The sequence below is a fragment of the Wyeomyia smithii genome, chromosome 3 (assembly GCF_029784165.1).
Source record: "Wyeomyia smithii strain HCP4-BCI-WySm-NY-G18 chromosome 3, ASM2978416v1, whole genome shotgun sequence".
NCBI lineage: Eukaryota > Metazoa > Arthropoda > Insecta > Diptera > Culicidae > Wyeomyia > Wyeomyia smithii.
This window is the reverse complement of record NC_073696.1, coordinates 16,742,427-16,758,955: the sequence shown is the minus strand read 5'-3', so window position 1 is coordinate 16,758,955 and position 16,529 is coordinate 16,742,427. Positions and strand designations below refer to the sequence as shown.

The 16,529-nt window shown below is 36.6% G+C and overlaps 1 protein-coding gene across 1 annotated transcript in view; it reads left to right on the top strand.

Moving 5' to 3' along the window:
• The first annotated feature begins 665 nt into the window (after positions 1-665).
• LOC129726439 (uncharacterized) overlaps positions 666-16,529 on the top strand; it is a 54,616-nt gene continuing 38,752 nt past the window's right edge. The window contains exon 1 of the mRNA XM_055683131.1: positions 666-1,118. Coding sequence (XP_055539106.1) covers positions 1,058-1,118 — 61 coding nt within the window. The 5' untranslated portion in view covers positions 666-1,057. The remainder of the gene's footprint in view (positions 1,119-16,529) is intronic.

The window sequence follows — 16,529 nt, the reverse complement described above, 5'->3', positions numbered from 1 at the left end:
GTGCGAACCATTCTGCGAAATTTAAAAAATAGCTTTGCCCATTTAAAGCAAGCAACGTTTCTGTTTTCTAAAACAGGAGATTTAGGTTTTTGAATTGTTGAGTATTGATACCCGGATATTTCAGCGAATTAATTTTTTTACAAGTTCCAATTCAATTAGAATGATTTTAATTATTTTTAAGACTGATTCAGTTAGAAAATGTGAATTTTTTTCTTGGTTTAAAATAAAATTTAGAATCAAAATTTCACTAGATGAATATACGGGCTAAGACAAAAATTCTCCGCTTTGAATACTGTTTTGCCACATTTGATCACTCGGGTCGCACCGCGTCACAACAAAAAGCGAACTGCAACTTCGACACTCAATTTTACCAAACAAATCACAGCAGACAACCGTGAAACCATCGAGTGTGTGAACCCCTTCGATCATGTACGACTCGCGAGTTAAGTTTATCGGCAGCAGCGCTGCCATCAAATGATGAGTGGATGAGCACCGCTTGTATGTTGTTGGTGGAATCGCCCCTACCGGTGATGCCACTACAACACCTACCTACGCACGGTGTGGGTTGCTACGATTGGTGAGTGGCAATGTTTTGTTTCGATAGCGTCATAAACAGCGAACTGGGTTCTGATTCACGCCGCTTTGCCGGGTGCATATAAATAGCGAAGAGCAACCGCCGCACACGGTTTAGTAGAGAGAACGAGATACCGGAGATTGGAGCGAATTATTCGTAGCAGCTGCGGAAACGAACAGTGAGTGGATGACAGAATTCTCCAGTCAGTCAAGCAACAGATAAAAAAGTGACAGTCCGATCGGCTAAAGGGAAGCAGAATTTGTGATTTGTTGTCTTCCATTGGTGTTTTTGGGACATATCAGTGAAAGTTAGTTTTAGTCAAACGACTTGAAGTGCGAAGTTTACAGCCAAAAATTGAGTAAACAAGTGGTCACGATTCGCGAGTGAGCAAAAACAGTTGCACTTTGTGCTGGTGAAGAAGAGCTCGGTTCGATATCTGGAACATTCCTACAAGTGCCAACTCAGTGCGGAAAGCTGGCAGCGATGAAAGCGATGTACATTCTATTGATTGGGGCCTTGCTGGCGACCGGCTATGCATATCCAGGTGAGAAATATCTTTCGGACGTAATAAAGGAAAAAATGAAATTACTGCTGGAACTTAACCATTTAGTCACAAACAGATGCTAATTGGTGATTTCAACTTATGCCGTATGACAGTTGACGTGTGTGTTCGTTTGTGTCGTCCACAAACTGCGCAGTCTCCGGATCTGCTGCTTCCGCAGCGATTTGTCGCTGTTACTGTTGGGTATGGGATGTGGGAAATGTTAGTTGTTTTGATAATTTATAGCCGTAGTGGAAATCCGAAAGTTTATATTTCCTTATTTTTAATGCTTTGTATCAGAGTGAAATTGTAATTCCCTAAAGCTTCTAAAACAACAAAAAATATTGACCTCTCTCGTTGAATGTTTGATGTAACTGTTTGAAATTGCTCATACAATTTGTGGTCCACATACAGAAAATCGCCATACCTTTTTCGCGAAAATAATTTTCTAAACAACACTAAGGTCCTATGCAGATAATTCGGTGTGACTTTGACAATCCATGGAATCCATGCATTCTATAGCAAATGTGCTATAATTAGTTCGTGGCAAATGATGATTAATCAACTACAAATTGTCAATCATAGCTGCTTTGGATATTAAAATCGCGATATTTCAGGACCAAATCTAATCAATGTGGTTCACGCGATGAAATGTACTATTTTGCTCTAATTTGATCATCGGGGAACCGATTTCAATTCGGTTTTTTGCATAAGGTTAGGAATTAGATCAGGATTTATTTTTTGTAACTTCCTGGTGCATCATCAATATTAAATTAATGCTATGGTACAAACATCGTTGAAAATTATGTTTTTTCGCTTTAATCAGACTTCACTTAGATCTCTAAGCTTAGCATAAATGAGCATGAATCAAGCTTACTTTAAGTAAATTCAATAAATTTGACTGGTTCGTGATTTTCGCAAACAAACATTGTAACATGCAAACATTATTCATTGTTGTAAATCTCTATTTTTCCAGTGCTTTTTATCGCCTGGGTTTAGATGATAAATTTCACCCTACTGCACAATGGTACGGAGCTAAAAAAAAGTTAACATTTTCCATTCGCTTTCTAAATGCTGGTTTTATTGACATACTATCTTTAGAAGTTCTAAGTATACATGAAACCTCAAAGAATGACAAGTTTGAGCTCGGAAATTTACCGCTAGTATCGCTACAATATCTAACTTTTCAGTCTTATACTTTAGAGAAATGTTGTCTTCAACAAAAATGTAGATAATGTTGCCACAAAAAACTTTGCCGAAGACTGGTTTTTTCGATCTCTTCTTGTTTTGCAGATATAACGTTCTATACAAGACTGGTCCTTGAAATAAGATTTTTTTTTCAAATATCTGTAACATTAAAAAGACAACAATGTTCAGTATATATTTGTATATCATTGAAACACGCATTTGTTTGAAGACATAAAAAAGATAGCTTTTACACAGATCGAGTTATTGTCAGAAAATGTAAAAAATATGTCGTTTTGAATTAAATTTCAGGCGATGACGATACTGGAAGAGCTGGAACTTTTGTTCTAGTTCGTAGAGCGATGATACTAGTACAGTAAGGTCGCTTTTTACGCGTTTTTTTTTTTTACACGGGTTGCTTTTCTCCATTACTCAAAAACGGTACAAGATATCGACCTCATATCAATCACGTTTTCCGTTTTAGGCCTCGAGTGATCATATATCAGTTTTCAAAAATAATCACAATTTTTGGTGTAAATACTCAAAATTTGAAATATTGCATTTTGGTCTCTAGATTGATCACTATCATATTCAAACGAGATTTGAACGTTTTGGGACGGTTTTCTTTGTTATATTTGCAACTCAAAAAAGTCGTTTTTTTACGCGGGCCCATACAAATTTGGAACGCATCCCCCGCAAAAAAGCGACCTTAGTGTAGTTCGTCCTACGCAGGTTTCGTCAGATAGTTTTGCTTATTTGTGTCTGAGGATGTATCAAATATGATAATTTTTTCTAATATTTTTTGACAATAACTCGGTCTGTGTAGAAGTTATCTTTCTCATGTTTTCTACATTGTTGTGTATTTTAATGATATACGAATGTATGATGAACATTTGTCTTCTAAATGCTACATTTTTTAAGTATTCAATAAAATCTAATTTTAAAGACTAGTCTAAAATAAAACGTTATATCTCCAAAACAAGCTAGAAGAAAAGTGTCTTCAGCGAAGCTTCTTGTGACGATATTATTCACAATTTTACGGAAGACAACATTTCTCTAATGTACGAAACTGAAAAGTCAGATTTGGCAGCTCCACTAGCGGCGGTGTTTAGAAATTATGTTTATTGTCATACCCTTAAGCTTTTTATACAATAAATTTCTCCTTCAGAAGGTTTGTCAATAAAACCAGCATTTTGTATTTGTATTTGTATTTGTATTTATTTAATTATATCATATGACCTTTTTGATCTTAATGAAATTTAGGGGAGGGTGGGGAAAAGCCCATTTGGGAAGTTCCTTGCGAAGTTTGTAGCACACTTCAATAAGGCTGATACAAATTTCGAATTCTTTTTATGACCAAGGTTATCAAAGTTAGCAGAGGGGGTGGCAAAAAATAAATAACACCGAGACAAAAAAAAAGAAATATCTTTGATCAAAGTTTGTATGCAAGTTATGACGTTTGTAACTTGCACTCAAATAAATGTTGAAAAATAACACTTTATTATTATTATTATTTATTTCGCTTGCTTTTCGACGACACTCTCGCTGTCATCTGACTCGTTTGTTGCTAAATTGAGCATTTATGCTGTCGGAAAACCAATGAAATGAATAAAACGGTTTGAGCTTTTTTTGTCTTCCCCTTCCAATATTCAAGATTTTTGAAGGGGGGGGGGGGTTTGACATAAAATGAAAATAAAATTTGTAACGGCCTAATGGAAAAATTAAGATAAGAGCGTTATCACGCAAAAGCACATTTCAAGGGGGTGCTTTACTTAAATACCTTATAAATTTGTCAGATTCAGAGATAGAATTTTTCAATGCTCTACGAACTTGCTCGTAATAGCTAGTTCTACAATGTGTCGGAAGCAAGTTACCAAGTTCATCAAGAAATAAAAAAGTTAATTTTTTTATTTTGGTCTACAACCCCCTTAATGGAAAAAAATTATCTTCAAAATAAAGTACTCATAAAGCTGAGAAACTTTCTAGAAGACATCGAAACGCTGAAACCATGCGTTTCGTCACAAATACCAATGTCCTACTATTTTTGATTTCGTCCCACTGTGTGCCGTTCCAATCATAGTAGTCCCATGTTCTACACAAACCTTATACACGCTGGGACAACTATGCTTGGAGTAGCAGTGTAGGTCCAAAAATTTAATTATAATTGCATAATTACCCATGTGAAGAGTAGATTGTAACACAATAAAATTTAAAAAAACCGAAATTTTCTAATAAACCTGACAATTTTCGAGTAGTCAATCCAAGATTGAGATTTAGATTGGAATAGGATTTGAAACTGGAATTGAGTTTAGGATTGAAATTGGGTTTAAGATTGGAATTGGTATTGTAACTGAAATTAAAACTGAGGAATTAAAATTAAAACTGAAATCAAGTTTGGGATTGGAGTTGGGATTAGAGCTGAAATTTGTGTTGGGAATGGTATCAGGATGCGGTTTGAGATAGGGATTGGTAATAAATTCGAAATTTTTATTAAGATTGGTACACTAAAGTCGTTTTTTACGCGGGGGATAAGTGCCACGTAAATTCCGGAATCCGCGTAAGAAAACCGCGTGAATTCCGGAATCCGCGTGAAAAAAACCTCGTAAATTCCGAAATCCGCGTGAAAAAAAATGCGTTATTTCTGCGATCCGAGTGAAGAGAAACCGAAATCCGCGTGAAAAATATACCGCGTAAATGCCGAATTCCGTGTAAAAAAACCGCGTAAATTCCGGAATCCGCGTAAAAAAAATCCGCGTGAGTTCCGGATTCCGCGTAAAAACCGCTTAAAAAGCGATCTTAGTGTATTGAGATGGGGATTATGATTGGGACTGGGATTGTTATTTGGAATGGATTTGATATTTGGTTTAGAATTGGGATTAGAATTGGAATTGAAAGTTCGGTTGGGATTGTGATTCTGATTAAATTTAGGATTAAGACCTTGATTAGGATTTGGATTATTGGAATTGAGTTCGGTATCGGGATCGGAACTGGATTTGGGATAGGAATAAGATTGTGATTGTGACTGAGTTAGCGATTGGAGTTAGGATTAAGATTGGAATTGGAGTTGTGATTAAAATTGAGATCGGGACTGGGATTGGAATTAGAATTGGAACTAAAGCTGGAATTGAAATTGAAATTGGAATTTGTACTGGGATTGGTATTGGGATGTGGATTGAGATTGGAATTGAGTTAGAGTGGGATTTAAATTGGGATTGGAATTGGAATTGAGTTAGAGTGGGATTGGAAACAAAACTGGAATTTGCATTGGGTTTAGGAGTGGGATTCAAATTAAGTTTGGCATTGGCATTAGGATTGGAATTAAAATTGAAATAGAGATTTAGTCTGGAATTGGATTTGAGATTAAGATTGAAATTGGTATTGGAATGGAAATTGTAATTAGAATTGAGATTGGGATCAAAACTAGTATTATAATAGGAGTTGGAACTGGGATTAGAAATAGAATTGAGATTTGAATTGGTTTTGGTATTGAAATTGGTGTTGGTACTGGAACTGGAATTAGGAATTGGATTAGAAATGGAATTGGGATCAAAATTGAGTTGGGAATGGAATTGAAACTGGAACTGAAACTGAAACTGGAATTGAAATTGAAATTGGAATTTGTATTAGGTTTGGTAATGGGATGGGGATTAAAAATGGAAAACGAATTCAGTTAGAGTGGGACGGAGATTGGGATTGGAATTAGAAATAAAATGGGAATTTGTACTGGGATTTGTATTGGGATGAATATTGAGATTGGATTTGGAATTGAGCTAGAGTGGGGTTGGGATTGGAATTGGATTTTAGATTGGAATTGAAATTTGAGCTAGAATTAACATTAGAGTTTTCATTGAGATTGGGAGTGATATCGGGTTTACGATTAGGATTCAAATTGAGTTTGAGATTGAGATTAAGATTGGAATTGAAATTTGAATAGTGATTGAGTTTGGGATTGGATTTATATTGAAATTGGAATTGTAATTAGAATTGAAATTAGGATTAGGACTGGTATAAGAATTGGATTTGGAGTTGGGATTGGAATTAAGACTGAGATTGGAATTGGTATTGTTTTGTCATTGGAATTGGAATTAGGATTTCGATTGGAATTGGCATTGAAATTGTGATTGGGATTAGGATTAACGTTGGGATTCAGATTGAGATAGAGTTTGGAATTGGGATTGAAATTGGAATTAAAATTGAAATTGCAATTAGGATTGGGATTGGAGTTGAGATTGACTTTGGGATTTGGATTGGAATTGAGTCTGGGATTTAGGTTTGTATGGGATTGCGATTAGGATTGGAACTTAAGAATTATCTAGCTACACTGCCTATAATCGCATATCATTCCCATCTAGAAAATCATCGAGTTGAGAAAACAGCGCTTGAAGATATTTTTCTTGTTTTGGGTATTTCAGCTGTTTGGGGTGGGTTATTCCTATTTTTACGACATATTGTAATGAAACAGACGATAATCATAACTTCTTCCTTAAAGAATTGCCTTTTTCGTGAAAATTTAAATCAAAGATAAGGAAGAGACTGATATGCGATTATTTTGGCCATCGAGTAGTAAAATAATCGCATACCAGTCTCGTTTTCAACCGCTCGGTGGAGGAGTAGTCATATTTTTCTCAAGTATTTTGAATATGGGCATACGTTCATGGTCGCAGACAGATTCTAAATATGCTTCATTGAGAATGACGGAGACGTCCACCCATTACTTACCCCGACTTTAAGGTCGTCGTTGGAAAAGCAAAACATAAGGTTGAAGTCTTGGATATGCTTCTGAATAATTTCCTTTCTTACGTCTTCAGTGTTTTCGAATTACGTGCAATACGTATTATCCCGCATTAGCCCGTGCATTTAGTATATTGGAAAAGTAGTATTGAGAAAGGGAAGTTTCCAATTTCATTACAACAGTGACTTGACGGAGGACGACGGCAATGAAAAGACGTACAAGCTGCTTTTCGCAAAGCAACTACAAGGCCGGCATCCAGGTTGTTCCGGAAGTGGCCAATGCAGCCTATATTAGGAAATATTTTTTTTTTTGTATGATTCCTGATGAAAAATCCTGAAGATAGAAGTGTCGCACGCTTTATTTGATGCAATAATGTAAATGTCCCCATTTCCGGGTTCCTACGGGGTATCCGGATCATCCCTGTAGTGGCCAACGTAATCTGTATTCAAAATATGTCTTCTTGATGGTTCCTGATGAAAAGTCTTGAAGGTAGCAGTGTCGCACGCTTTATTTGATGCAAAAATGTAAATGTCCCAATTCCGGGTTCCTCCGGGGAATCTGGATCGTTCCGTGAGTGGCCAACGTAATCTGTATTTAAAAAAATATGTCTTTTGGATGATTTCTGATGAAAAGTCCTGAAGATAGAGGTGTCGCATGCTATATTTTGATGCAGAAATGTGAATTCTCCCACTACGGGTTCCTTCGGGGCCTCCAGGTCGTTCCGGAAGTGGCCAATGCAGCCTATATTCAGATATATGTCTTTTAAAAGATTCCTGATGAAAAATCCTGAAGATAGAGGTGTAACACGCTATATTTGGTGCAAAAACGTAAATCTCCCCTACTAAAGGTTCCTCTGAGGACTTCCGGATGAAAAATAGCCATTTCTCGATGAGTTTTTGGCCGATTCCGGATCTTGCTGAACCATTCGCTTCAGAAATGATTTTGTCATCTATGCCAATGATGCAAATGGGCATTTTTATCAGGTAACCCATTACCAAATCCATCCAAAAATTAGCAGGTTTGACATGCCTACCGGAACTCGGGAATATTTCCTATATCCGGTGACCTAGGCCAGATCTGGGGTCAGAAAATGAAACTTCAAAAGTTTTCCAGTTCAATGGTGTTCGAATTATTAAAATCGAATAACGTTTAGCAAAGCTATAGCATTTCAAATTTCATCAAAATTTTGCCTATCCTACTTATTTTGACTATCCCCTGTAGTTTATATGACGAACTTGAAGTCTTCAAGTAGTACTACAACACTGTCGAAGAGAGTATTGCTCGTATTCAAACATCCGAGCAGTGAGAGCACATTGTTGCAAATTATCGCGATAATTATCACGCACGCGATAATTATTGCGATAATTTTCTCGAATGCGCTCTCACGGCCCCGGTGTTTGAGTACGAGTTGAATTCTCTTCGACAAAGTTGTAAAACTGCTTGAAACTTCAAATTCGTCATACGAAGTTGTCCAAAAATATACTTAATCAATGAGCCCTCAGGTTAAGAATCAAAAAGAGCGTGAGTGATAATTTACATGCTTAATCGTAAGTTACGAAACTATAAAGAAAAATTAACGCTATCAGAGTGACTACTTCGAACGTAAATTGAGGTCGATGAGAATTATTTTGTGCAGTCCATTTAACATGTTTTGTTCAATTTTTGCATCCTATTAATTTGGAAGCCTAGTTTTTAAATGAGGGGGAAACATAATTACTGGAAAACGCTGCTTTAATGTATTGACCCAGAATAAAGTATTAATTTCTCCCAATTAGTACAAACAATTTTACACGTAGTATGTTTACTCAAAAATTCGGCACTTTTTTACTCGAATAAAAAGAGAAATTTTAGATTTTTTTCAAAGATGTGTAGCAATTTTTTTACCACATAAAAGTACTAGGGCATCGGCTCTATTATCGTCAGGTTTTACATAAAGTCGTAAAATAAATTACGTAAAGGTTAAGGGATATCCAAATTTCGTACGAATGCTTACGAAGAGGGAGAGGGGAATTCCAGAAAATCTTACGTAAGATCGAAAAATTTTAAAAACACTAAAAAAATTTAAAAATTGAAAAAAAGATAAAATTAGTTGAAATAGTGAAATTACCGTCGCTGTATGATTATGTACTTTACTTTATTTCTACTTAGTTTAAAGTTTTATTTACTTTAACATGATATTAACTGAATTAATTTGATTTGTTTTTATCCTCTACGAATACGTTATATGTAAGAAAAATGTTTCCTCTTCGATAATGATTTTGTCCCTAAAAAGAAAATCTAACGTAAAATTCGAGAGGGGGAGGGAAATAATGCAAAATATTACTAAGTCTAATTATGGGAGGAGGGAGGGGGGAGTAGTTGAAAATTTCGAAAAAAGTCCACACATAATTTATGGATGACGCCTTATAAAGTACCATCATGCAAGAAATTAACGGTCTTGGACATCATTTACCCCCCTGACGATAATCGGTAAAATCCGTTCTATTATCGTCATTACCCTATGATGTGATGAACGAAAATAAATTACCATTTTTTAATGAGATTAGGATTGAGATTAGATTGCAGTTAGGATTGGGATAGGAATTGAAACTGAGGAATAAGAATTGGAATTGGGATTGTGATAGGGTTTGGAATTGGGATTGAAATTTTAATTGAGATCGTAATTGAAATACGAATTGAGATTGGAATTTGAATTAAAATTGAGTTTGGGAATGGAATGGAAATTGGGATTGAGATTTGGATTGAGATTGGGGTTATGATGGGAATCGGGATTCGGATTAAAATTGAGATTGGGATTGGAATTGGAATTAGAAGCAATATTGAGATTAAGTATGAGCCTATTATTGGAATTGGGAGCAAAAATATAATTTGAGATATTGGTTAATTTTGTGGCTGGGATTGGAATTCTTTTCTCAAGTTTTTAGATGTTTATTGATAATTTTCTTCGGACTGAGATATATATCATAAAATTCGCATATGTTGATGCAGATGTACTTCAGTCGAATCTTTTTTCTCGAGACAATAATAATTTTGAATTTGTTTTCATAGTTAAGTTATTTTTCAGATCATGGCACTCGTGTCTAGTATTTTGGGATATTACTAAAAAAACTCATCGTTATTTTCTTCAAAATGCACAGATTTAGAATTTTATTGCGCTGGTAAGCAATTATTCTAATTCTCCCAGCTGATCTCGAGGTACGATGCTGGCCTAACAAGCCATTCGTCGTAAGTTCGAGTCTCGACTCGGGAGAGACTGTTAGTGTCAGTAGGATCGTAGCGCTAGCCCCGCAATTGTCCTGTACACTAACAGTTGGCTGCGAAGTCTGTGTACAATAAACAGAAGGTCGAGTTCCGATACGGAATGTAGCAGCAAGGCTTTGCTTTGCTTTAAGCAACTAAAAATTAACTCTACATTTGCATCGTCGAAGTAATTTGGAGTACAGATAAGTGAGATATATTGAGACAGTTTTTGGGAAAAATAGAGCATATTACAAGGATAAAAACGATGAAAACATTAATTCTGCTTTCAATTAATAGCAAATCCTTGAAAAAATAACTTTTATTCTATTCGAAATATAATTTCTACACTATAAATCTCCATGCTATCAAAGTGACAACTCCGAACGAAAATTACGGCAGTTGAGCTTTTTTGCGGTCCGATTGACATTTGTTGTTCAATTCCCGCGATTCCATAGATTTCTGAAAACGCTAGTTCAATTTATTGAACCGGAATAAAATATTTAACTTTCGCAACGAGTACACTCGATTCTACAAGTTGTATTTACTTCCAAAACTCAGGAACTTTTCACCAGAAAAAATGAGAAAAGTTTCGATTTCGTTTCAAAGATGTGTAGCGAGATTGATAATCAAGATTGTTATATTTCAGTATATCTTTGATTTGACAAAAATTGACTACTTTTGTGCATAGAGATCGTATAATTGCCGATGAAATACTAAATAACAAAGTTAACGCTCACCGGTTTTTTACTCTAATACCTAAATTTTTTTTTTGTTTTTTGAATCTTTACTTCATATGGAAACATGATTTTATTGCTTTTTATATGTAACCTAATAGAAGGCAAAAATATATCCAACTTACTGGTTAAAACTGCTTTGCAACATTTAGAACGGAAACTGCACCTGACCTATAATCAAGAACCTGTTTCAGTTCAGTTGTACAATAACATAAAAAAGTGCTTATATACACTGGAATTTTCAGCACAAAAAAAATTACCATCGAATTCGAATACCTATAACCTTGAGCGCTCACATACCGCTAACGTTCCGCTTAAAATCAGATCGTAGTAGAACCCCCTCTGCGCCAAGTGTGACGCATTCGAAAAGAGGTTCCTAGAAAATAAACAGACCCAACAACAACGTACGGCACTGAGCGGGGTTGATTTGAGTGTCGGAAAATACCCCGAAATTGTCTGTTTACGCTCGAACGAGAGCTGCATCCACTTGCGCTATTCGCCTACCCACTTAGCCTCAAACCGTTTACCAAGGGGAAATTGTCTGTCTTGCCCGCCAGCCGCAATGTCGAATACTCGAATTGGTGCTAGACCGTTCGGCATTCGGCAGCACAGATATATGCGAGCTAGCGGCATTGGGACATCTCGTGAAGGTGCATCTACCGAATAAAAAAGAGAAAAAAAAACACAGAGAAAACCCAACGCTTGGCAGAAAAATGCAATCACAAAAATTGAAGCGCAATAAAATTACATCCCCCGTTTGTGAAGCGCTCCGCAGCAACGGCAACATCAGCGGCAGCGCAATCATCATCGTGCCACCAACCACCGTCTCAACCGTTCAAGCCCGAGTCATTTGCCCGGTGAGATGTTCCGTGCAATCCAACTGGGGGACGAGACGGGGTTTCGCTGAAAATGACCGTAAATAAGTGCTATTCAAATGATTCCTTCCATCCCAACAGCAACTGTACCTACTACGGCGAGCGTTGAGAGACGCCGCGTTGCATCGAATTCCTCCCTCCTCGGTCCGGATGTCGTCAGCTGTGAACAGGCGCTGTTGAGCGATTCGAACAATTGCGAATGTTTTGACTGCCGTTACGAGATTTCTCGTGTACCTACCTCTCCAGCCAGTCAGCTTCGGTGGGAGGAAGACCTGTAATTAGTCAGCTGCCAGAGCGGAGTGACCGTTAAAATCACGATCGAACCCACAACAAATTGATCAATTTGTGATTAATTGATATCGCTGACATTGGTTTTCTGCTGCGTACTTGCAGAATCAATGTCAAGTTTTGAGTCCCTCGTTTACCCGGTAAGCGAGAGGGTGAATCGATCCATTTCGTTGAAAATTCTTGAGGTGCTTATAATAATAGGAATGACTACTTCTATAATCCTATGACATTTGCGTGGGTCAACAGATTCACGGTAAATCTTGATTGCTAACCATAACATGATGTGGGCGTTGGAGTACTGCAAAAAAACTTTTTAATACCTCACTTTTACAACTGTGCACAACTAATCACCAACCGGCGATGAATAATACTCTCAGAAATGAAATAAAAACGAACTTGAATGTGAGAGGTGTCGAACCTTGGCCACGCATAAGGAAACGAGTTTTATTAATCGGGAATTATAAAACAAACACTGGTGTCGAGCGAATGACAAAAGAACATTATGTCTTCGATGAAAAGGTCAACCCTAGAACGAACTGCACGCTTCTATCTCAGCTAGGAAGTGATTGCATCATGTGCATAAATTTGCAACCGAAAGTGGATGGGATGCGATTTGCCATTATGATGTGTGTTCCACGCCGATAAAAGTTTTCTCTAGATAATGATACTCATTCGGAATAATTTTCTCCCAGTGTTTTCGATTTAACGCTGATAATGCTTACATCCAGTGCATTATCTACATAGGGTGGAATTACCAAGTAGGTACCACGTGGCAGGCGCGTTGTAGAATAATTACCCTAGTCACGATCACAGGCAACGAGCAACAATTGCAGTCATTCTAATCGAGTCCGTTTCGTTTTGGAATTTAATTGGTTGCGGTAATACAAAACTTCTAAATCGTTACTTCAATAAAGCATCGTGTAGGCTTTCTAAAGAATCATTGTATAATACTTTATATTATTGCTTTGTGTTGTTATTAATCGGTAGTTATTAAAGCGGCTATTACACGAAGCAAATATTTGCATAAAATGACAGTTATTATTTGTTTGTCCGTGTAATATCAAAATATTATTTGCGAAAAACAATTTGCTGTTGTATTTGCTAAATAAAATATTAGCAAAGGTTTGCTTCGTCTAATGTCTTTCTTTGCTAGTAAATTTACGACTGCGCGAATATTTGGTTGAATTTTTTCTTTGGTCATACTGAAATTGGGTATGAGCAAACTACAGCAAATGAGTATCAATGTTTCAAATCAGCTTTCCACGTAGCAGACAAGCCAGTGCGGTATTTTATGATATGCTTGAAAAATTATTCACGATAAATAGTGTTGATGTACAAAAAAAAACTAATTAATAATTTTTGAGACTGTAATTTACGGGATTGTCTATGGTTTGTGTCCGTGACAGAAACGTGAAAACCTTCGTGTTTTTTTTTTGTAATTTTGAATTCACTGCTGCTATTCATTGGACTGCATTGAATCCAAAAACCATTCCACCAATGACATATTTTTGTTTGACATCGATTCAACTTGAAGATTAGTGGTAGTTTTATTGTCGTTTTTGTATTTTAAATACTAATTATTAATAATACAAATATTAAAAAATATACAAGTCAGGTTTTTCCTTCTATAAATTTTATCTAATAAACAAAACAATTATTACACGAAATTTTAATAATTTATTTATATACGACCATATTGAAAATTAACTTCCCCTTCATGTACAAAATATTGGGATAATCCATCACGTATTTGTTTGTTAGGTAACAGATACCTACAAAAGTGCGACATACTTCGAGTGGGTAATAGCTATTCATCATATTGTTAACTCTACGCCAATCACCATCAATGACACTTCTTTGATCTTCGTAGCGATCGACCATCGTAGGATTGAAATAAATTCTGCTTCGCATCATAAGGTACCTAGTTGTGGAGAGCGCAGCAAGCAATATTGTTATTTTCATAAAGTATTGGAATGATTTCTAACCTTTATTATTATAATAAACACTTCCTTAATGTGCTGGGGCTTTCATCACGATGTTCTTTCCATCTATAGGCCGATGCAATGAGAAAAACTCCATCTATTGTTGTAATTTTTCAGCTAATTTTCTTCAGTTTATGGAAACTATGACATAAATAACATCGTTAATTGTTGAGCTAAAAGATGTTGAGGAGAATTTTACCTTAAAAAATCAGGCTTCGAAGCTTTGTATTTTGCATCACAAACTTCGGGAATTATTGTTGATTGTGGGATACGAAAGAGATACTGTAACGACATGAAACTATCACCTGTTACAACAAAGCGCAATGTGAGAGCTAGCGTTTCACTGGAAGAAATAGCTTCTCACATATTTGAATCCAGCTTTTTGATTAATGGATATACCAATTCCAAAAAGGTGTGAAAATCGTCTATGTTCATGCGCAGAAAGTGCTGATATAACAACGACCCCTCATTCTCGAGCTCTCGAAGAAGTTGATTGTAGAATCCTCGGTCTTTTCGTCGTTTCACCCAATCACACACCCACACACTGCGCATCCGACGACGTTTCCGATTCTCACAATTTTCAACGCAAACCAACAGCGAATCTTTTTTTTCGAAATCAGCCATTCTCACTTAAAAAAACTATAAAATATCGAACACTACCGTTATTGAACCAAAACCACTAAAACACAGAAACAATGTTTTCGATTGACAGTTGAATTATTATGCTGCGAATGAAAACTAGATTTGCTTCATATTTTTCGCATCGTGTAATAGCATAGCAAACAAATTTACCATAAAATGAACAAAGAGACTTTGCTAGCATTCAAGCAAACAGGTTTTGAGGTAAATATTTGCTGTAGTGTAATACCATAACAAATATATTTGCTCGTAGAAAAAAATTGCGCAAATAAATCCGGTATCAAAAATAACATATATTTGCCTCGTGTAATAGCCGCTTAAGTCATGTAAGACACTCAATTTGAACTGTATTTTGGCTTCACCCTATACACTTTTTGGGATAGAATTTTTTGAATAAAATCGACCAGTTCTGCTCAATTCATTTTTCAATTATAATTTTTCTTTGTGCCTTTGAATTTTCTTGTTCGCATGAATAGAATATATTGAACAACCATTTCTTCAAAAAATATAAAATTGTTTGTCTTCGAATAACGCTTGTTTCGTGGCAATAGAGGCAAAAAAAAGTTCGGTCAATTTAAATTCTTACCATCAAAAGAAAGATACTTTCGAGTTTATGACATACATGTCGAGTTTATGACATACATGTGCCTCGTACACTGAGCTGTGCAGTAAGAGATCGGCTAATGATACCATTCTCGTTTGTGGTGATTTTAATCAACCTCGCATCGTTTGGTCACAGGACAAAGCAATTCATACCAGTTCGTCTCAATTTTCTGCTGCTAGTGCTGCACTGATCGATGGCATGGACTTTTTAAACCTAAGCCAAGTGAACCAGCAGTTGAATCACCTCGACCGTATGCTCGATCTTATCTTTTGTCCTATCGAGCAAACATGTGTGGTCGATACTTGTGATGCCCCACTTGTTCCCGTTGATCTGCATCATTCCCCGCTTGTTATATAATTGCCATCTGAGTCAAGAATGACGACACCGGTTTCGGCAGCGGACAGTATGAGAACTTTGAATTACCGTAAAATTAATTTCACGGCTCTTACTGAGTTTTTACAAAGTTTCGACTGGATGACTCTGTACGAAATCAATGACGTTGACGATCTAGCCAACTCGTTCAGTGAAACTTTATGCCAATGGTTGAGACAAAATTTGCCACTAGTGAATAAGCCTGCTTCCCCTCCATGGGCTACTCCGCGACTACATGCACTAAAGCGTGTACGTAATGCTTGGCAGCGTAAATATCGAAAAACTAAAACAGTTGAGACTAAATGTAATTATAAACGATCCAGCACCGATTTTCGTCGAATGAACGCCTGTTTGTACAAAAGCTACGTAATGCGGGTACAAACAGACCTCCGCCGGAACCCTAAACAGTTTTGGAATTTTGTAAATTCGAAGCGAAAATGTTCACTAATCTCTTCTAATGTACACCTCGATGGCACTGAAGCAGCATGTTCCCCGGAGTCGTGTGAGTTGTTCGCTAAATTTTTCGCTTCTGTTTTCGCCGACAGCACTGCTTCCGAGTTGGATGCTGAAATTGCTTCTGCGGATGTACCGCTTGACCTAGTTGACCTAAGCACATTCGAAATCACTGCCGATATGATAGTGACTGCTGCGAAACGACTTAAAACTTCGTTTTCTGTGGGGCCGGATGGTATCCCTGCAGTGGTTTATACCCGCTGTGCGGCCGTTTTAGCTGAGCCTTTATGTCGCATATTCAATCGATCAT